This window comes from Manacus candei, unplaced genomic scaffold (genome assembly GCF_025592945.1).
Source record: "Manacus candei isolate 608988 ecotype Guabito, Panama unplaced genomic scaffold, ASM2559294v1 h1tg000024l, whole genome shotgun sequence".
NCBI classification, from domain to species: Eukaryota; Metazoa; Chordata; class Aves; order Passeriformes; family Pipridae; genus Manacus; species Manacus candei.
The window spans coordinates 764,455-787,250 of record NW_026138072.1 but is presented as its reverse complement, the minus strand read 5'-3'; the positions used below and the strand labels follow the sequence as shown (position 1 = coordinate 787,250).

At 38.7% G+C, this 22,796-nt stretch overlaps 1 protein-coding gene and 1 long non-coding RNA gene across 5 annotated transcripts in view; one reads left to right on the top strand and one right to left on the bottom strand.

Annotated features, from left to right (window-relative positions):
- The first annotated feature begins 4,317 nt into the window (after positions 1-4,317).
- LOC127471398 (programmed cell death 1 ligand 2-like) lies at positions 4,318-21,086 on the top strand. 2 transcript variants are annotated; one of them, XM_051788260.1, is made up of 7 exons: positions 4,318-4,518; positions 12,341-12,409; positions 13,725-14,087; positions 15,150-15,434; positions 17,136-17,276; positions 18,050-18,091; positions 20,255-21,086. In XM_051788260.1, exons 2-7 carry the CDS (start codon positions 12,355-12,357, stop codon positions 20,359-20,361), a joined length of 993 nt encoding a protein of 330 aa, XP_051644220.1. In that variant the 5' UTR covers positions 4,318-4,518; positions 12,341-12,354; the 3' UTR covers positions 20,362-21,086. The 2 variants fall into 2 exon arrangements, with proteins under 2 accessions (XP_051644220.1, XP_051644221.1); XM_051788261.1 differs by lacking the exon at positions 4,318-4,518 and adding an exon at positions 5,019-5,157.
- Positions 11,782-22,796, bottom strand: part of LOC127471404 (uncharacterized) — a 30,335-nt gene continuing 19,320 nt past the window's right edge. Inside the window, exons 3-5 of one of the 3 annotated variants that reach the window (XR_007904644.1) lie at positions 16,684-16,871; positions 15,749-16,501; positions 11,782-11,850 (exon numbers count right to left, since the gene is read on the bottom strand). This is a non-coding gene — a long non-coding RNA (uncharacterized LOC127471404). Of the gene's footprint in view, positions 11,851-15,387; positions 16,502-16,683; positions 16,872-22,796 lie in introns of those variants that run through there. The other 2 variants (XR_007904642.1, XR_007904643.1) reach the window with 2 other exon arrangements.

Below are 22,796 nucleotides of genomic sequence, written 5' to 3'. Positions count from 1 at the left end.
TATTTTCTTCATCTTGGGAATAGAAGAAAGAAAACCTTCTTACTTCTAGGACATGAAATACATGTGATATATGTGATATATGTGATTACTTCAGAAATGCATAGGAAACATGCTCCTGGATCCCATTTCTTAAGTTATTGTTATGTTACATTTTGCTAGATACATAGCTTTTTTGGGGTGGTCATACAGAGGTGAAAATTATTTATTACAATGATATTCAGAATTATATTTTTTTTAATAAAACAAGTTTTGTTTTTCTTCTGTTTTTCCCTGCTCTCCTTGACTTGTAAGTACATAGAGTAAGCACTCCTGCACTTTTTCTGGGAAAATAAAAATGCAAGATTTGAGTGTAGAAGAGTGTCTACACCTGTGTCATCCTGCTGATGGCTCCCACAAAGAAGAGATGACGGAGAACTGGAATCTCATTGGATTTGGCTATTATTTTTCTGTTTAAAATAAGTTTGTTGTGCAGTCCTAAGAATGTGAACGCAGTCCTCAGCCCAGGGTTTCACTGCTGGCACTATTCAATCTAGCTAATGTAAGGTTGTGTTTACTATACCTCAGCGAGCTGTAGGATATATAGTATGATAGAAAAATGCATCATATAACCATAGTGGAGTTGGTAGACCCCAGTTAAGAAAAACAATTACTATAATTTCCTTAATTCATTGCACAGCTTGCATATTGATGTACTAATTCTTGCCATTGAACACCCCCTCCTGTCTCCCCACACACTTTTTGAGGCCGTAGTCTGGGTGTCACTGAAGGTGATAGCCAATTTTCAGTTATCCACAGAGTGCAAAAATGGTTTTGGAAATATCAGGGCCATTTGTATACAAAACACTGACTCTCCTCAACACACAAATATAGAATCACATCACCACATAAGTGATTTCCTTTCCAGACAATTTTCTACTTTCTCTTTGAGATTGCAATAGCTGTGTGCATAATAAAGCAGAAGTCTGCTCCTTTTAGTTATTATCAGCCTTTGCAAAGAAGTGCTGTTAGTGCATGGAACTGCAACATAGTGTCATGTTCCATGTTCACATGGAACATAGTGTCATGGAACTGAATTTTATGTCTTTATCAAACTCCACCAAACAAAAAGAACTGTTGCATTTCTCTTTTCCCCGCAGGAGAAAGGGTAACTTACTGTTGAAAATGCTGTATATCAGATGAATAAGATAATGAAATGAGAGGACAAAAATGTAGCTTTAAATTCTGTAGCTAAACCCCAACATCTAAAATAACAGTGGTTGAGTTCCTGAGTGGTTGATAGGAAGTGTGAAATTTTGTTCCTTCCCTAGAAAAGCAGCATGTGTGGTGAATAACAGATAAGGTGAAAAGAGCTGTCCTCTCTAAATAAGCTGTACTTTATACTTCTCTGGAATATGAACCAGACCTTGTCTAATCTAATTTTAGTAACTTTCCAAATTGAGCTTCTGGGATAAGCCAAGTCCCTCGGCTTTGTTATTATGAATACGGGGAGACAGGCCCACATGTTTATCCTCCAATGCCACGAGAGCTTTCAGCTCAGTTATTTTCCACTCATGACAGAGGGAGAATATACACCTAAGTGAAAGTACAACAAATGTATGTCATGAGAACTAGATAAGAGAAAATCCTTCCTATCCTAACATAAAAATGTAGTTAAGCACTATATGTGTAATAGTATTTTTTCCTTCAGTTAAAAATGTTTGTGTGCTACTTCAGTGTTTCTGGATATCTGGAAAAATAACATCCATCAGGAAGATAGACCAGGTTTAGCTTCAGTAAGCTGCATTTTGCTTCCTAATGGCCAGGCTTTATTAGATTTCCAAAAGTGCTCATAAAAGCCTGGTTCATATGCACAGTCTAAATTGGTTTATTGGTATTTGAGTTCAGGATTCATTCATTTGAAAAATGTGACTACGAACCAGTCTGGTGGCCTGTTTTGTGATGTGGCACTTAATTTTGTAGAATATGAATGCGTTTGCTAATAACAATTACATCAAACAACCAATAATAAGAAAAACAGAAACATTGCTATTGACCTGCAGGGCTTTTCCTGGAGCAGAACCAGCAGGATGTGTGTCCCTTTTCCCTTTGGCCAAAAAAGTAACCTTAACATCCTTGAAGGACATGTACCAATGGTGCATCATTAGTATAGGCTAACCAGCAAAGTAGCAGAGGTATTAACACTAGAATTCTTGCTTTTGCGGATGTTAGCAGTAAGACTTCTAGTTCTACAGCATCTTCCCCCTAATTCCCAGTCTTCCTCTCTATATTTCTCTGGTCCTGCAAATATTATCCCAGTCAAGTACCTGTGAGATACTGCTGGGTTCATGACGTTCCCAAGGCAGATCACTGACTCTTGGGCAATTGCACTGAGCTTTCTCCCTATCCCAAAATGGGAACCCACAAAGAAAACCTGTTGTATTGCCTTAGAATGAGTAGAAGGCAGCGATGGTGATTGTGAAGCAACTTTGGGGTTCCTTTTCTGTCAGGGGGAAAGAGAACAAGGAACACTTTTGCTTTCCTTTTAAAAGTCATAGTAACTGCTGAGAAACTAGACATTTGGATGCAGGGGAGGTAGAGATTCCTCTATAAACAAGTGAGGAAGTTGTGGAGGCAGTAGGCAAGATAAGGGCTAATTAAAAGAGAAGGAACAAAACAATGCAATCGACAAAACAAGGCTTCTTTATGCAGAGAGTGTCACATGGTAGGACCTGGTATTCTGCAACAACATTTACTGGGAAGCGCCATGACTTGAGCTGGGACATCCATCTTTTACAGTGGCTCTGGCAGAGCCTTTACTATCTCAGAATGCTCAAGGCATTTGCATAACCTGCACATCCTGTATTTTTTTTTGCTTTATTTCTTCATTTTTACCATTAATAAATCCTTTTAAAAAAGTTTTTAATTGAAAGGTGTGTTTGCATAAATACGTCTCCCTAAATAGGCTATTTGTCTTCTAGAAGGCCACAAAACAGACAAGGCCTTTGAGAATTGGCAGCAGGTGGAGGGTGAAGATGGAGTTAAGAGAAACAGTAGGCAGGCAAGCATCAGACAGGAAGAAGAGCCTTAAGAAGATTCAATTCCCCCGCTCTCCCATACTTACAAAAAGAGCACAGATCTCAGTTTTCTGCCATCTTTTCCCTTTTGCTTTTACTGAAAGTATTAGGCCATCATAAGGCCTAACTTGATTTTAACTGTAAATCATAGATCAATCTCAACCCTAATCTTATGGGCTTTTCTCTCCTTTTCAAGTGTCCAGTCATCCAAATCCTTGACTTCTAACAGCTCCCAAAGAGGTCATTGGAGCTTTTCTGGGGAAAGGGGAGACTTTATGGAGTTACTTTATAAAGTAACTTGGAGTTACTTTATGTGACAGGGCTACACAGAGTAAGTATACTAAGGAAAAAAAGGTGGATTGCTCTGCGCTAGGCAGCAGTAGACATGATTTCACAGTCTGACTCAGTCTGGAACTGTAAGGGAGGCAATCATCACACATCATTCCAAAACAGACAGGATTCACAGGACTAAAGCCACAATCATTATTTGTGTGGAGGTAGAGCACAATTCTCCCAAGTGATAAGGAGCTAACTGGAGACAAAAGAGTATGTGTATACGACCTGTAACACCAATGCATCGAGAAACCTAGGAAGACTGTATCCTCTTTTATGTCTCCCAATCATGATGTCATCACAAATTAAAGGATAAAGTGATGAAAAATGAACAGATACATCCCTTGTAAAGGCTGTTTAGTAGAACAGAAACTTTTATGTTGGAAAGAAGATCTGTCAGTCACTGAGTCCAACCTCACACTCAAAGTGGTGCCAGCTTAAATCCAAGTGTTCAGGCTTTGTCCTGTAAAGTTTGATACATTTGTAAGATAAGGACGGAGATTCACAGCCTCTTTGGAGTGTTTGATTATCCTCTTGTTTTGTTTTGTTTTGTAATAATATCAATATATATGAAAACACAAAATTTGTGCTGCAAATGCTAGGTAATCACTAGAGGAATTCTTGTAAAATTAGTCTGATGAAAACTAAGAAAATGTACCTTGATAGTTTCATGAATGCAGAACAGTCCTAGCAAATGCAATTCAAATGCCAAGGCTGTATACTTCTCTAAAGGGGTATAAACCCAGCAAAAAGTTATGAGTGTGATTAAAAGCAGAATTTGAGCATATAAATTTTATAGAATGCTTTGTGTAATTTTTGTGGATGCACATTCTCAGCAACACAGAGACCTGACCTCAGAGTATATTCAGCATGAAACATCAAAACGAAACTGGAACTGCTAACAAGATCCTAACAATCTTGGTGATTTCCTTTTAAAAGTCAGTTGTTTCGTGACATAAAGCATGAATAAAATCAGCCTATAAGCTGTGCTGTTGGTGCATGTTGCATATGCACTGGTCATGAGACTTGGGTGGTTCCTGCTATTGTGCAAATAGGATACAGATACTTTGTATAACTTTGAAAATCTTAACTGCATGAACTGGATTCTCCAATGACTGCATAAAGATCTGATGTGAGTATAACAATGATAAAATGCAAATTGATATTTAATGTATTTCTAACTGATGGATTGCAGATTTTTTTCCTAGTTTCTTAAGATTTACTTAAATTAAGTTATTTTCCAGTTATTTCTGGGGTGTAGACTGATTCTGAACCAGAGATTGCTAACTCCCAGATCCTGAAACACAGGTCCATACAACTTGAATACAACTAAAACCTAGTTTTAGAAGCTGAACCTGTCTTGCAATTCAGTCTTCTGTCACAGGCAAATGCATAAGCAGTGCTGCTGAACTCTTCAGCTTATGCACCAGGACATAGCTGTTAGTAAATATTTCGTTCTGAATTTCAGGGAAGAGTCAAATGGAGAAAAAAACTCTGTATATATTTATATCTTTGTGTTCCTGTTTACTTTCTTTTGATTGTTTTTAACCCACTACCTGCAGACAGTGGGTTGTTTTGATTGTACAGCTAGTCTGGAGATTTTCACCTTCTGCATCTCAGGAGGGGCACAGGCTATGAAGAGGAGAATTTCTTGTGCCTCTCTGAAAAGTCTTTCTTTCTGTAGAAGCTGAAGAAATGAAGAAAAATTTGCAGTATATCAGTGTCAGAGTGTTAGCCTGTACTGTTCAGTGCTGCTGCTAAGAGCTGAAAGGTGTGTGTTCTGTAGAATACACAGATGCATTTTAAATATAATGTTTTCTGTAACAAAATTTCATCCCAATCCTATCCTAGCATCTATGGGAAAAAAGTATTTTTTTGAGGTTGTATTAGACAATGATTGTATTTGACAATGATTGTATTTTTGAACAAAAAAAAGTAACAGTGGAAAAGATACAACAGGTGACAGTTAAACAATGTAGTGAAAGTGAGAATTCACAGAAAGTGTGAGCTAATGAGGATGTGAGAAATTATCTCTTCACTTGAAAGATGAAGTGAGATGGAGAGCAGACTGAAATGAGGCAAATAGGCTGTCATAGGTCATCATCAGAAGCAAAGGAATGGTCCCAATAATAAATTGACTGTGAGTGATGTGGGCAATGAGACACTGCAACAAGTGTGGAAAAGTAGAGGAAAAACAGCAGATGAGAAGGTATGTGGATGAAGTGGGTTGGAGGGAATGAGGGCAAAAGACTATGTCCACAGAATATACTGAGACGGGCATGAGAAATAGACTTTGAACAAATTTTAATATGCATGGTTAGGTTTTTGTATGAAATTCCTCACGGACACAAAGTACCTTCTTTCTGATGGTGAGATATAGAACAGATGTAATTTGTATGAGGATCTAATGCTGCTTTTTTGTGGTTTATTTTTTGACCTAGGATTTTTTTTTTTTTTTTTAGTTTTCTTTTTTAGAACTGGATCCTTCACTGAAAGGAAAATCAGTTTAGCCATTTCATGAGGATGTCAAAAATGTTGTGCGTTTTTGCACATGTGATAGTGTTGGAAGGAAGCTTTTGAAATTGCAAGATGCACAGAAGATAAGGGAGTTTCAGTAACAGAAAGACAAAACAAACAGTGACTGGGACCCCTCAGTCTTTTGCAGTGTACATAGGTGTATGACAAGATATCTCTTTTCTAAGTGAACATAAAGCTCCATCTCATACAGGAAGAGTCATATGGAGCCAAGTAGGATGCCATGTTAACGCAGCTGGATTGCTTCTGGTATTCGGATGAGTTTGTTATTTTGGAATATTTCCAGAGGGCACTGTGCTGTGTTTTCTACAGGTTCTACCTTTGCAGTATAAAAGACAAAGACCCTAGAAGGAGAGGGAATAGGAAAAGAGCAACCTGAGCTGATCTCTCTAATGTTACAGAGTATGTCAGCAGTAGAGTAAAAATTTTGAATGTAGGAATGAACAAATAATTTGCAATATTGGTGTTTCAAATCTAGTCTGCTAGCTAGGGATTCCTTATCAGTGTTTCAGGCCACTTGCAATACCTTGTTAGCTAAAGTGTACTTGACAGTTCTTGTGGAGGTGGACACAGGCCACCCGGCCAGCCTGGTGACATTACCATCCTCCTCCCAGTGGGAGTTGTGGAAGTGCAATGTCCCTGGTTCCTTCCAGTAATGTTGTAAGAACACCTGTGTTATACTAGCTAAAACTGAGCATGAGCATGTTGTAAGTGCTGTCAATGGGATAACTTAGTCTGCAGGGAAATACAGTACAAACAAGGGTCTGTCTAAAATACCCATACCCATTAAATTTCAAAAGGACCAAAAACCCTTCCATTAGTCCTTTAATTCTTTGTTCTTTCAGAGCGAAATCTGAGCAATTTTTGTGAACTTCTGCTTTAAACCTGGAGAAAATTTGGTGGCTTGAAAGCTTGTTTAGCTTTTCCAGCAGTTCTGATTATTCTGGTGGAAGTTATTGGTCTACAAAACCCTCCTTGCTTAATGCTGCTAAGTTTCATTATGTAAATGCCAAATGAATTTACTCTTCTTAATTATCCATTTGCTGGAATACAAATATTTTAATAGCTGAAATGATGTTTCCTGGAAAGGGTTTTCCATGATTTGCTAGACTATAAGGTCCCTGAGTCACTGACTGTGCTTCTGGTTGTGTTTGTTTAGTGGACAGCATAAAGATTTGTTCAGCATACGATCCTTTGTTATTCTCGTGTTGGGAACAATTTTAGAACCATAGAATGATTTGGGTTGGAAGGAACCTTTAAAGGCCAATTATTCCAATCCCCCTGCAGTTAGCAGGGACAATCATAGCAAGGCTACTAAGCAAAGGTGGTTCCAGAGGGTCTTATACTAAGATGCTCCTTTTATTTAAGAAAATCATTATTATCTTTCAGGATGTATGGATGAAAGGAATAGAATTTAATTTACATTATTCAGATACAGCTTTCAATCGTTATTATTAGGGACTAGGTTGCAAAATATTCTGTGATCTTTATGTTCCTTTGCTTTACAAAACTTCTTGTAAACTTAATATTATCAACATGGTGAGAGTTTTCCTTAACTGAGGCCAAATCAGTCCTAACGCTTATGACCATGATAGACTAGTGCCTACCTCACTTAACAACTCACTGTAGTTCACATGAGTCTTCCCTGAAAATAAGATCCAGTAGCCATAGCAATAAACACATACCAAAGAGATTTACACAAAGCACAGCTACTTAAAAGAACTATCGCAGCTTTTGCTCAAGAGTTTCATGGTTTAAGCATATAGGAGTTTGATGTTCCCATTTTGCTACCAATTTCAGTTCCTGAGAGCATCCTCATAAAATATAGCTCTGTCAGGATAAACAACTCTTCACTTGTATCTGTAGAATTAAATGAAGTCTATACATTATGTTGAAAATGGAACAACATTTTTGCCTGGAGCATACAGCTTGTGCAATTTGAAATGGGAATGCTGAGTCTAAATTTTCTGAGGGAACAAGAAATATCCTTCTTACTCCTTACCAGAAGGATTTTGGGCAACCACTTCAGATTTTATGTGGAGTAAGGCATTCCACTAACCAAAAATTACTTTTTTCTGGAGATGAGTGTTATAATCCCTGTGGGTATGTGAACTGGGGTCAGGACTAAAGTCACAGGCACGATCAGCTGAATCAAAACCAGGAAAACAATACATTGTGTGGGTTTTGACCTTTGGTGCTAATATGCTAATATATCACATTAGCATATATCATGCTATTATATATATTAGCAGGTATTATGCCAATGGCTCCTTGATCCTTTTAAAACAGCTCTTTGGCAGAACTTTAGCAATTTTTTATCATTGCCATCTAGATTTCACTCATCATTCACTAAAAAAACTTACCAGGATATGTTCCTTGTGGGCCAATGAAAGTCGAGTATGGGTTTCAACTTAGTACTTCCAGCAAACCAAAAAAACTGTATAAAGACAGAAGATTATATTTCTCCTTTCTCCCATTCATAGTCATACTTTTGTTTTCTTTGTTCCCATTCAAATTATTAGTCTTGGGCCCCACATCTTCACTGAAACTATTACAACTCATAAAAAGCCATGATGATTTTTAGATGTTGATGTGATGCTTTTCATCACCTCAACCCTCACAGTTTTTTCAGCTTGATTTTCATAATCACACAGCACTGTGTGAAAACTTGCTTTTCCTTCTGCAGGTTGGTCTGAGAAATAATTTGATGACCAGATCTGAATTGCTGTTGAAAGGTCATGCAACTTCTTCATGTTGTCAGATATGTATTTTCAATTCCTCACTTTGCTGCTAGAACTATTAAGTGCTGATTTTATACTGCAGCATTCCTTTGTTATATCCCTATGAAATTATGAAAATGCTTGAGAAATGGCCTTTTGATTAAAGGAAAAAAAAAGATGTGCTGTGCATAAGCTTGTTAGTATAGTTGTGTACAAGGACTATTGCATAGCAGGGCATGCCATATGTTTTTCAAAAAACAGAGAGAAAACAAGGGCTATTCTGTAACAGCGTGAAGGTTTGGTAGTGCAAGCTCAGAAGAAATCACCTTCCAGATGCTGGTGCAGATTTCTCTATGGATGTGTGTCAGGCAGCAGAGCCACATGATTAAATTGCATGGGTAGATTGCACTGAGGTTGCAAAACAGCTTGATGTCTGCTAGTGAGATTATGGAAATAAAGAAGGATGTCTTCTAACACAGATCCTTGCTGACAGATCCTTGATTCTTCTAATAGAGATCCATGCTAATAGATCCTTGATCATTCTAATACAGATCTTTTCTGATCCCCATAACCATCCCATGACTCTGCTTCTGGTATCACAAGTGAAAATGTTTTTGCATTTGGGTTCTTTTATTTATTTATGTTATGTGCAATGCTCTTCTCATGCTAATCCGTCTGGTTAGGCAAGATTTACTTGATATTTAATAACTATGATTTCTATCTGCTGGGGCTTTGTTTATGCTGCCCCTCATTTTTGTTCTATCATTTTACTCTCAGTAATATGTATATTTAAAAAAGTCCCATACCCTACATTATGAAATAAACACACTCTGCATTCTCAATGTACTTCGAGCTATAAAAAGGGAGGGGATTACCTCAAATGTCTCACATAAGGCTAATTCAGGGATCTAAATACTGATGTGAAATATTGTTTCATTCTTCATTCAGCTCTTCCCACTATGTCCACCTGCTTCTAGGTAAGCTGTATAGAGAAGTGAGCATAGCAGGAGACTGAGGACAGTAATTTTCTTTATAGTATTAAGTGTGAAATACAGTTTCCTATGGTGGCTCCATGAGTGGAATTTAACCTGGCTGTCAGGGCAGTAGAGTCTTCTGCATCCAGAAAATTGAGATACTGATACTGATAATGTTTATTAGCTCCTTTCTCATACAGCTAAAGTAATTACCATTCATCACACATTAAATAGTGGCGAATCAATCAGTCCTCTGATAAAAGTAACTAGCTTTCATTTACAAATAATAAGTCTGCTTATGGAAGTTTGCATATCCACCTTTATCTGTGACATCAAATGACTATGTCTAAATTTCCCCAAAAAGTTACAGAATCACTGAATATGCTGAGTAGGAAAGGACCCTAAAGGTCATCAAGTCAAACTCCTGGCCCTGCACAGGACCGTAACCAAGAATCCCACCATGTGCCTGAGAGCATTGTCCAACAGCTTCTTGAATTCAGACACACCTGGTGCTGTGACCATTTCCTTGAGGAGCCTGTTCCAGTGCCCAACCACCCTCTGGGGGAAGAACTTTTTTCTAATAGCCAACCTAGACCTCCCCTGACGTAGTTTCAGGCCTTTACCTTGGGTTCTGTCACTTGTCACCACAGAGAAGAGATCACTGCCTGCCCCTCTTCCTCCCCTCATGAGGAAGTTGTAGACTGCCATGAGGTCTCCCCTCAGTCTCCTCTTCTCCAGGCTGAACACACCAAGTGACCTCAGCCACTCCTCATACAGCTTCCCCTCCAGGCCCTTCACCATCTTCATTGTCCTCCTTTGAAGGTTCTCTAAGAGCTTAATATATTCCTTACATTGTGGTGCCCCAAACTGCACACAATATTCAAGGTGACGCTGCATCAGTGCAGAGCAGAGCAGGACAATCCCCTCCTTCAACCAGCTGGCGATGCTTTGCCTGATGCCCCCCAGGACACGGTTGGCCCTCCTGGCTGCCAGGGCACTGCTGACTCAGATTCAACTTGCCATCGACCAGTATCCCCATGTCCCTTTCCACAGCACAGCTTTCCAGCATCTCATTCCCCAACCTGTACAGACATCGAGGATTGTCCCATTCCAGGTGCAGAATCCAGCTTTCCCCTATTAAACTTCATACAGTTCATGATTGCCCAGTCCTCTAACTTGTCAAGGTCTCTCTGCAGGGCCTCCCTGCCTTTGAGGGAGTCAACAGCTCCTCTGAGTTTTGTGTCACCTTCAAATTTGCTTAGTATCCCTTCGAGTCCTGTATCCAAATAATTTATGAAGATATTGAAGGGCACAGGGCCCAAGATGGACCCCCACCAGTGACAGGTCACCAGTCTGATTTTACCTCATTCACTATTACCCTCTGTGCTTGCCCCATGAGCCAGTTGCTCACCCACTTCATGATGTCTTTATCCAGTTGCGTCCTGGATATTTTGTCCGAAAGGATACTGTGAGATACATACCAAAAGCTTTAGTGAAATCCAAGTAGATTACATCAACTGCCTTCCTTTGATCAACTAGATCCTGTAATCTTGGCTGCTAATTTTCTAAAACTTGAGCCTCACTTTCTGAGGTACTGAGAGCTCAAAGGCAGAAACAATGAGAGAAATGCAGCACCTGAGAAGACTGGAAAAAGGATGTTTCAAGCTGAGCCACAAAAGAACACCAAAGTAAAATTAAACCCCTCCTTCAGTTAGTCTAGCTCTGGGGAAGTCTAAAAGTGCTCCTTCTCTTCTTTACTTCCTTATAGCTTATTTCTGGATCTTCTTCACTATTTTTTTCAGGTTATACTGTATGTTAGCACACTTTATTCAAAGTAGTTCTTCCTTCTTTTCTATTATCTCATTAGTTTTGTTAGACATTTTTCTGGTGATTTTTGTTTATTTGGTTTTTTTCCTTTTACTTATGTTGATCTGTATACAAAAGTATGAAAAATAGTTAATAGTCTGCTTGCTACTGGAACAGGAATATACTTACTCTAAAACTGTACTTTCTCCTTTTGCATTATTCCAGGCCTGTGGGTTTACTATCAGTAACATAAGGCACTTTGTACACATCAGGCATTGATATGTGCAAAGTGAAAGAATTAGCAGCAGTAAGTCTTCATTCCAATCCATTCTGAAGCAAACTGTAATTTATCCATCCTGAGATTTCCACCTCACAATAAGTTCCAGGTATCTGCTGGTCTTTAGGTTAAAGAACTCAGACAATAAGAATCTGAAAAAAAGTATGCAAAGCAAAGTTGAAACAAAATCGGGGTTAGTGGTCTTGTAAACTGATCAGGTGTTAATGCAGACAGTTAAAAAATCCCCTTGTGCATGTTTATGAAGCTCTCTAGCATGTGAGATGTTAATTGCAATTGATTTTTATTATTCGCAAGCAGTAAAACATGTAAAAGCACTGCCCTCTCAGACTATTTAAGGCTGCCTGCAAGCTACAGATTCTGAAAACGTCATGGATGAAGTTGTGGAAATGTTTTATTTCCCCTTGTTGCTACTCATTCATTGCCATTGGTTCATACTCTGCATGTGTGCATGGATTGCTTTAGTCAGGATTTTCCTTGTTTCTACTGGTAGCCTAGTGATTGGTTCTATTTTTGCTGTTTATGAGCAATGTGATGGGTTTTGAAGGCTAGCATGGCTCTGATCTGCTTCAGCAGGAAAAGGTAGTTGTTGCAAGTTCTGATGCCGTCCTACTTTTGTTTCAGATCCACCTGAGAAAATGTTTCAGATCCTCACAATTCTGTTGCTGGATACACAGCTCTTCATGGTTTCAGGTGAGAGAGAAACTGTCTTTCAATTCCATCAGCAGAATCAATGCAGCCCTTAGTATGTGGGCTTCGGCACCTCCAACAATACTTGCATGAATGGCCAGTAATGTCTGGAGCCTTTGCTTTCCAGTGTCTTACAGAAGGCACTGGCACTAACTGAGCACAGGACAGATGTCCATCACTTTCCACAGTCAAGCTTCTTTAATGTATTGCATATTGACAGCTGAGGTGTCCACCAGCAGCAGCCATGGCTGTGAGAGGGAGGATGACCAAAGCAACCCACACCCACTGGGAAACAGAACAACCTCAGTGTGAGGCAAAGTGAAGTCAAACCACCTATGTTCCCCTGTGCATGCCTGTAGGAGGAGCAGCTTGGCTAAAACTTAAAAGGGTCTTGGCATTTTTTCAGATTTTTCATATAATTTTTTCCCTCATTACAGTTGTATTAGAGTGAATAAACAAACACTTATAAGAGGAATTGAAGTTTTCCCTGCAACTATTTCACAAACACATACAATAAAAGGAATGCATAAACAGTTGCATGGTCTTCTCTTTGGAATGTTGTTATCAATACTTCCAAGTGGTTCTGAATTAAATCTACCAATATATAGTACATCCAATACAGAAAGTAGTAACAACGTATTTTGAATGATGTATTGTAAATAACTCTGCTTTATCAAGTACACCTTAAAATGGTAAACTATTCATAAAAATATGTATTTCATATTGGGTGAATGGCAAAGATTATTTTTATATATTTTCTGTAATACTGTTGCATGTATCTGAGAAATTGCATGGGATCGAATGATATTCACATGGTTTCAGGCTTGTAGGAGACTGTAATTGCTACATAGCAGATTTTCTAAGCACATGCTTATCCAGCGCAACTCTCTTTCACAGGAACTACATTGGTATTTCTTTCTGTAAAGGATAATGAAATTAAATTTACTGTTTCCACAATTAACTGTTGTTTTTACTAGAATCTTAGGACATATAAGAGACCATCATAGTATCATAAAAGTGCTTCCTGTGTAATCACTGGCTGAGCTTGAAGTTAGTTATAAAATGTGAAAAAAAAACTTGCTCATTTTCTCCTTATCTTTCAGATTCTGTAACCAATATAGATCATTTGCTATAATTACTATATGGCAATTATATTAACTAAAAAATGTTAATGTGAGTATGAACAAAAAATGCTTAAAGTGTTCAGTCAACCCAGTAACCATATGCCCAAATACCTGATACAGTATCGCCCAAATTTAAGGAAAATCAGAACACATTTTAATACAACAAATGAAATGGTTTTCTTTTTTTCATGTAGCGTTATTTACAGTTGAAGTTCCTCAACAGCTCTACATTGCAGAGTATGGGAACAATGTGACTATGGAATGCAGATTCCCTGTGAATGGCTCAGTAAATCTAGAACTCCTAACTGTTGTTTGGGAGCAGAAAAGGCCAGGCTGGTTGAAATCAAAAGAGGTGTACACACTCCGCAATGGGAAGGCAGTCCCTCCATCCCAACATCCTGATTACATAGGAAGAGCATCACTTCTGCACAGTGAATTGAAGCTGGGACGAGCAATCCTTCAGATCATCAGTGTGAAGATCACAGATGCGGGATCATATCTTTGTCTCATTAACTACCGGGGTGTGGACTACAAGTATATTACTTTGGAAGTAAAAGGTTAGTGGTTGAATTGAATGTAAGTATATATTCACTGAGATGTGTCTACTAAATTCCTACAAGCTTGTAGAAATTGATTACTTTGAAGGAATTTGTTGCTAATTCTCTCACGAAGACCCTGCGCTCAGCCCTCAGCTGAACCAAAGCAGTTGTGTTGTTGCTGACTAGTCTTTGGTTCAATGGCCAGCTGAGCTTCTCCGGGAGCAGTCTGTGCCAGAGAGGGACAGCATTTGTTCTCCATCTATCCTTCATCCTTCCTCCTTCTTTCCACACCCTCTTCTCCAGTGTCACCACCTCCCATTTGATCTCCTGCCTTGTTGGGCTACCTTGGGCCATTCCCAAAAGTTTCTCAGAGGTGCTCTAATACACTTATGAGCACTGCTGCAACTACCCAAGTGCGTGGGAATTCCTTAAGTGACTGCAGCTCCCAGAGCAAGGACACGTGATTTTCTGTGTTCATCAAAGCCAAATGGACATTAGTAATAAAGGCAGATGTTACTGGACAGCATGAGAGACCAGTTCTTTGAAAGACTTCTGGTGTTTCCCACGCATATCCATGTGACACAAGGCAGCATTAATTTCCTACCCAGACATCTAAATAACAACCTTTGTCAAATGCAAAAATGGACACAGTCATTCTTAAAACCCCCATTGGTTTCCTTGAAAAGTCAATTTTGTTCTAATATAATGAGAATATCATACTATTTATAAGCTGTGGTAAAACAAACATTAAAATCAGCCTTTTTCTTGAAGTGGCATATTCAAAAAGTGAAAATAGAGTCCTACGAGTCTTCACTTGTGTCCTCCATATTGATAACTCATAAATTTAGTGTCAACAGCTGCCTTGTATAAAGTAGTGGAGTACATTCTGTTGCTGTAGGCGTGGTAAGGATTGAATAATGAATACTGCATTGCTATACAAAACATCCTTCATCATTTTAAATAAGTTTCCCTCAGATAAAGCCGTAGACAATATGTGGCATTAAAGGGAAGGAAGAAAAGTGAAGTGGGAAAATTACTATTGTTGCATACAACAATTTCACTCAACAACTTCTTATGCAGCATCCTACAAGAGAATAAACACTCAAGTAATGAGAAAACCAGGTGAAGACATGTTTGTTTTTATGTGCCAGTCAGAAGGCTTTCCTCTGGCGGAGGTTTTCTGGCAAAATGAGAAGAACTTCAATCTCAGTGGACCTGCAAATACCACCTATACACTGACTGCAGATGGCCTCTACAATGTCACCAGCATCCTGACATTCAAACCAAATATGAGTGAGAACTACAGCTGTGTGTTCTGGAATAAAGAACTGAATGGAGAAACTTCAGCTCATATTTCCACTTCAGGTTTGTATCACCTTTAACCTGTATAGGTCAGAGAGTATTCATACATACATCATGTTCTATAATTCATCACTGGAATTCAGTTCTAGAAAACAGTGTAATATTGATGCTCGGGAAACTAAACAAGTCAATATTATTGATGTCTGTGAAGTCTCAGCTAGTTTACAGTTCAACAAGCCAGTCTGTATTCTATATATTCTAATTTTAATTTTAGGGTAGCTCCCCTTATTTGTCTGCCAGTACAGAGGGAATTTTTTCAGCTGCATGGGTGTCTTCCTTGATAGACTCCTAATTAATTGGTTTACCTTGTTGCCTACCTTGACATGTCTCCCATAACATCCTCATAGGTCAGGAAATGTAAATTAAGTGAATGGACAGTGAGGTGGATTAAGAACTGGCCGAATGGCAGAGGTCAGAGGGTTGTCATCAGTGGAGTCCAATTGAAAGCCTGGAGTTAGTGGCATTCTCCAGGGATCAGTACTGGATCCAGTCTTATTCAGCTAGTTTATCAATGACCTGGATGAAGGGATAGAATGTACCCTCGGCAAGTTTACTGATGACACTAAACCGGGGGGAGGAGTGGCTGATACACCTGAAGGCTGTACTGCCATTCAGTGGAGCCTTGGTAGGCTGAAGAGTTGGGTGGAGAGAAACCTAATGAGGTTCAACAGAGGCAAGTGCACCTGGGGAGGAATAATCCCAAGTACCAGCACAGTTTGGGGGCTGCCCAAAGAGAGCAGCTCTGCTGAGAAGGACCTGGGAGTCTTGATAGGTGACAAGAGCCAGCAGTGTGCTTGTCCATGAGCCAGCAGTGTGCTCCTGCAGCCAGGAGGGCCAATGGTATCCTGAGGTGCATCGGGAAGAGTGTGGCCAGCAGGTCGAGGGAGGTGATCCTCCCCCTCTAGTCAGCCCTAGGGAGGCCACACCTGGAGTGTGTTCAGTTCTGGGCTCCTCAGGACAAGAGAGACAAGGAGCTATTGGAGAGGGTCCAGCGGAGGGCTGCAAAGTTGAGTTGGAGTTTGGAGCACTTCTTTTAGGAGGAGAGACTGAGGGAGCTGGGCCTGTTTAGTCTAGAGAAGAGAAGAGAAGAGTGAGAGGGGATTTCATCAATGCACATAAAATATCTCAAAACTAGACGTCAAGACTACAGTGCCAGAGTCATTTCAATGGTGTCCAGTGACATAACATGGAGTAACAGCCATAAACCAAACCACAACAAGATCCACATCAGCACGAGGAAGAACTTCTTTACCTTTAGGGTGGCAGAGCACTGGAACTGGCTGCCCAGGGAGGTTGTAGACTCTCCGTCTCTGGAGACATCCAAGCTCACCTGGATGTGTTCCTGTGTCACTTCCTCTAGGTGACCCTGCTTTGGCAAGGGGGGTTGGACTGGATGATCACCAGGGGTCCCTTCCTGTCCTATTTTGTGATTCTGTGAGTCTGTGAAGTGGGATACAGATAAGTTGCAGTAGAGCTCACTTGCATGCCATAGAAATGAGAGATTTGAATCTTTTTTTGTAAGGCTTTTTACAAAAATATTGCAGTATAAAGTATTCATAAAATGACTGTAAAACATTACATTGATAAATTTAAAGAATCTTTTGTTCAGTCAGAGCAAGACTCTGGAGAAACAGAACCAATAACTTCATAAACTATGCCTGTTTTGTAAGTTATAAATTTACTTTCCTTTCATGATTTTGACAGCTTTAATGAGTACACAGTACAGTGGACAAAAATCCCTGATGTCATTTATCATCCCCACATGTGTGACTGTAGCGGTCCTTCTTTCTGCACTAATAATATTTCAGAAGAGAAAATTATTCAAGAATGGGCAATCCAGAAAAGGTACATTTTACTTCAGATAGTGAATCTTTTCACTATTTCTTTATTTTTCCTGTGAACAACATGTAGGAAATTTTGGTAACTAGGCAAACTTGTGTGACTTTGGTTACATTTTATTTCTAGATGACAAGGATGTTCTAAAATGAGATCTTGGATCATTTGAGTTGGGTTTTGTTTTCCTCATCTTATTACCTATGTGAGACAAGGTACATGGAAAGATACATTTTTTAAACTGGCCAGCTAGTATTCCGTAAATACTATCTAGTATTCTGTAAAAACAAGCTTTGCCTTGGATAAGGAGGGCTGTAAAAGCATAGCTTGAATGGTGTTTTCTTCATAGCTACGCAGACATTGTACCTACAGCATTTGACACAGAATTTTTGTTTTCTATCTCCATTAAGGCTGTGTAACTAAAATGGTGTGCCATCCTAGACTATCACAAACAGTGTTTCTTTCCTTGTTTGCAAGTGCACTAGTGCTAAAGCAATAAAGCAAATGGGCTATTTTTTTAGTATTTTCTTGCATATGAATAGACTCCAGTAAACTTAGACAAATATATTTATAGTCATGAAAGGAAAGTCTTAACATTATGTCTTCAGAATTTGGCTCAAGATTTGTAAAAGAAAAGAAGTGCAGAAAAATTTATGTATTTGGTATGACAGTAGCAAACTTGAATGTGTTTAAAGCTCAGTTTAACCCAAAGTTTACTTAAATAGTATTGTTTCTTTCAGGCCTAGAAATGTTTAAGCTAAATTTGTATATATTTACTTTAACAGGCAGGAAAAGAAAACTGAACCCTAACCTGAAAGATGAGAACAGTAAGTCATTAGGGTTTTTTGTATTTATGCTTACAGATTTTTCTTTCTTACATCTAAAATTGTAAAAAATATGTAGATTGCAACTTGATAATGTTACATCAAAATAGAGGATAGTTTTTAATTTAAATTCATTTTTCCCTCAGTTTTTTAGAAATACAGTATCTAAAGTTTTTGACTTTCTTACAGGCAATGTAAAAATTTATGGATGTCGGTTCCTTTTTACTGAGAAAACTTGCATACATAGCTCAGCATACATCTCTGTATACTAACGGGAGTTCTAGTAGTCTTGGCTGAGTAGGATACACATGGAAAGCTGGTTGTTTTGGAAGGCATCAAGATTTTGGTGGTAATAGTCTGTTATACTTTGAATTAGGCTATGGATCTTAACAAGAAATAAAATGATACCTCATTTATCTGGAATATTATATCATGTCCTGAGCTACTTCTCATTTTAGGAGCATATGACTTCCCTAGACATCCCTAGGAATTTTTACATTGCAAAAGGAAGGTAAAAAACTGTCAGGATGCATCTGTACTAAAAATGAACTGAAAAAAAGAAACCACCATAAAAAACTATAAAGCAATATGATAAGAAAGCTCTTAAAGCATCTAGTTACATAAATCATTTTTGTTACCTATAAATAAAAGATCTGACAGGTTAATGCATTGTGAGGAGAGAGGCTGTGGCCAGTGTTAGGTACAGAGGTACTGGATTAAGCTGTAATTCCTTGTAGTCCAAGCAGACCCTAACACAGCCTATTGAGGTCAGCCCTCAGGCTGCCTAATGTGCTCCAGGTATATGCATGATTTTCTCCCAGTGAGCAAAAATGGAGCAAAATTGCGATACAGCCAAGCAGCTGGCCAAGCAGCCTGAAGAAACAATACATATCAGCTTTTGGACAAACAGGCAAGTCAGGGCCTTTCCAAGGACAGGATTTATTTGAGAATCTGCCCATGTTTCTGACTACTAAAACAATACATCAAGAAGTCATCAGCTTAAAAAATAACTTTTGTAGGTGAAAACTAGGGATTGGATAAAGAAGGCATGAATTCACTGATTCCCAATTCACCTCAGATTGTCATGTTTGCATGTTCAATCCACTGCCATCGGTAGATATTACAGTCAAAATGACACTTTCACCTTTCAGAAATCAGCACTTGCTCTAGTCAAAGGCTCTTTCACCTTTCAGAAATCAGCACTTGCTCTAGTCAAAGGCTCTCACGTGATGGTGTGAAACTTTAGTGGCATTATGCCATGCACAAATGAACACAGGCTTAAAGCAAGCAGCATTCTGGAGGACAGCATTGGTGCATGTCCAGGCATAATTCCAGTGCACATTGTCTGAGGATATCCTGGCTTCCCATGGCTTTTTGTATTACTGTTGTAGAATTTTTTTACTATATAGGCCATAGCCTCCTCTGTGCACTTAGTGAAATGAAGAAATTAAAGGAGACGAGGCAGCTCTTTGTGGTTTTGTTTTACTTCTTCATTTTAATGACCGAAAGTTTTGTGCAACATGCAGTAAGTCAGATGACAAATATTTATATTTCTCAGCATCACATATTTTTAAGAAACACTGGAAAGAACCTTTTTTCCATGATGAGTAGGTAGGTAGTTGAAACATAAAAGCCACAGATGCTTTACCAGAGTGCCTTGGAAATGACCCACATGACTCTGGTTACGGGAACAGGGCTTGTTAATGTTATCAGTTTTAACTTACTGCTCAAGCTGAATCAGAACTGAATATGTAGGACATTTGACCTCATCACTGAAGTCCTAGTTCTGCACACTTTTAATCAGATGCACAGATTTACTGATAAGCATTTCCACGGATGTTCTCTAACCAGATTCCAGTTTTGTTATTTAATTTATATGGCTGAAAGTCAGTGATGACTTTGATGTAATAGAAAATTCAAAATTTGGACCACAGAAAAGAGAGGGACAGAGACAGTTCTTACCTCAGAAAAGATTGGAACAAAATGTCTTCGTAAATTATGACAGTTTTAAGGAGCCACTGCAACTTCAGCACAGCCCAGAAAAATTTGCATGCAATTAAGATAGAGCTTTCACTCTTTACCACTCAATTGTTAAAATCAGGTTATTTATTTTCTTAAATTATTGCAAATTTTTAAACTAATACTATTTCATTCTCTTTCTTTAAGGAGATGATTCTAACACTCAAACTGAGGCTTTGTACTTGTCAACTGTCACAGTTTCAAGAGACAGTGAGATTTGGTTCTGTGAAAACTCTTCATCTTATATGCCATAATTTGCACTTCTTGTATCTGTTTTTGGGGACTTCAAAGGAAATTACAGCACTTTAGCCTTGGGATAAACAGTGAACTCATGGGGATGTACTTGCACTTCAGCAATGGAAAGCCATGCCTCTTCAGATATCTTGAAGTTACTGGGAATTATGCTGTCATGAGATGTGGTTTACCACTGTGAAGAGGTCATCTGAGTGCCTTTGATACACTTTACTTTTGGACTTACTGTTGCTCAAGGAATTTTTGTTTAAGAATGCCCTTATTAACTGCTTCAGTCTCAGGAATGGTGCTTGGATTCAAACATTTTGTGTGAATTTGAATAAAAGTTGTAAATGCTATCTTATGTCTAAGCAGGTCATCTTTAGAGAGACATCATTAAATGCCCATATCCCATTTCCAAACTTTCTAACACATTGAACTAAAAATTACCACAAGTACCCACCAGCATGGAAACTTATAGAAGATATTTCATAGCACAAGAGCAATAAGAGGTTGAAATTATATCAAAGGACAGACTAAAAAAAAAAATCGCAGTAAGAACAGTAAATCAACATTATGTCACTTCAGAGAATTTTAATGCGCTCTCTATGTAAAACCCTGTAAGTAAGTCAGGTAAAAAAATATGAACTGTGATTCTATGCTACATGACAGTAAGAAGTCTCACATTTGAACTGATTATTCAACAGAATTTTCTTTAAGAGGAATTTGGAAGCAAAAGTGAAAATGAAGCAGATTTCTGCACTGGTTATTTTTAAATAGTAATTTCATTTTTCCTCAGAGGAAAAGCTGAGTCTTTCCCATGACAGGCTGTTTTACTTCCTATTACTGGAATGCCAGGATTAAAAAAACACCCAATATTGCATCTTAGATAGTCATCAGATAGTGAAGCAAGGGCGCTGGTAAGATTTGTCATATTGTTTTGAAAGAGCAGTGACTTTGGTGAGCTGTGTTTTCTACTAAGATAGATGTAACAGAGCTGCGTTTTCTACTAAGATAGATGTAACAGGACTGAAGAAAGGTGTTCACATGGAAACTACTTCTGTCATTATCTTGCTCTTAGAAGAGTGCTATCTGTTAATGTTTTCTTCACAACATTTACTCTGGATTTAGATGGGAACTGCTTCTCCAGTGCAGCTATTTACTCCATCCAGCTCAAAGTGGACCTACAGTGCTGTTATGAGACCAGAACAGCAGCATTCACACCATGTTGTTTCACCAGGACAGCTGATTTTAAAAATCAGGTCTGCTGTTGATTTTACTTGTGGTAGAGAAAAACTAATCTCTCTCTTCCATCACCTCTATTTTAATATCTATGTATTGCACCTTTAAATACCCATTTGTAGACATTGGAGGCAGCTGAGACAAATCTGCACTGGGCTTGCTATGTCCTATGTCCTTGCTGATATGGCAAATCAGGGAGATGTCAAAGAATAAGAGACAGCTTCTTGAAGCATTGTTTAGCTTAAGATAGGATAGCAGCTTGGGAACTGCCCTGGCTTGCACAAATTAGCAATACTGAAGGGTCAGTGTGTACAGTCAAGCAATTTTTCCCTGTTCCAGATTTATACTCCTCTGGGAACTATGAGCCCATTGTGTTCCTGGAAGAACTTATTTTTGCACTTTTCTATTTCTTTTTTCCTCATAATCATAAAATGGAAGAAATTCAAACTGAATTTATGTGGATGAACATAAACAGTACATCACAGTCTTCGCAATTAGATTACAGTGACTTTCATTGTTCCTTAACAAAACGAAAGTCATCCTGTTCTTATCTTATGCTGCTGAGTAAATGTTGCCTTGGTGGGGGCAGAGGAGAACAAATGTGGGCAGCACTTCCTGCCCATTTTGCAGGCATGGCAAACACTACCTTACTTTCCCTCTTAATGGTCTGTACACTGAAAAGTTTCACCTGGCATCCCTAGGCAGAGGAAGCTCAGTTTTGCACAACAATCCTATGCCCTCTCCACTCCATTTCATTGTGAAAGGAACAATAGCAGTATTTACTGTAATAACCATAAAACCACCCAGAAATGTATCTTGGCTCAGGAGTTTCTATTTTCACCAGCTCTTGCTGGATGCTGATGAAGATGACTGTCACATCTGATCATGTGGAAGTTAGCTTGTCAGCAGCTTGGCCAGTCTATCTGTGTCTATGAGTTCATGCCTGACTTGTTTTTTACTGTAAACCATTGAGCACATGATACGTGTGTGATACGATGAGTCTCTGTTCTTTCTGCTTCACATACTGTTCTACAAGCTGCTGTCTTGAAACAGCTGAAGCAAGAGTTTTCAGATAGACATAAACTGCCTGCAAAATGTTTGAAGCATTTGGGTTTTGTTGTTGTTTTGGTGGGTTTTTGTTTGGTTGATCGGTTGACTGGGGCTTTTTGGCGTTTTTGTTTTGTTTTTCATAGTTTTGAACTTTACAGTAAGTCAA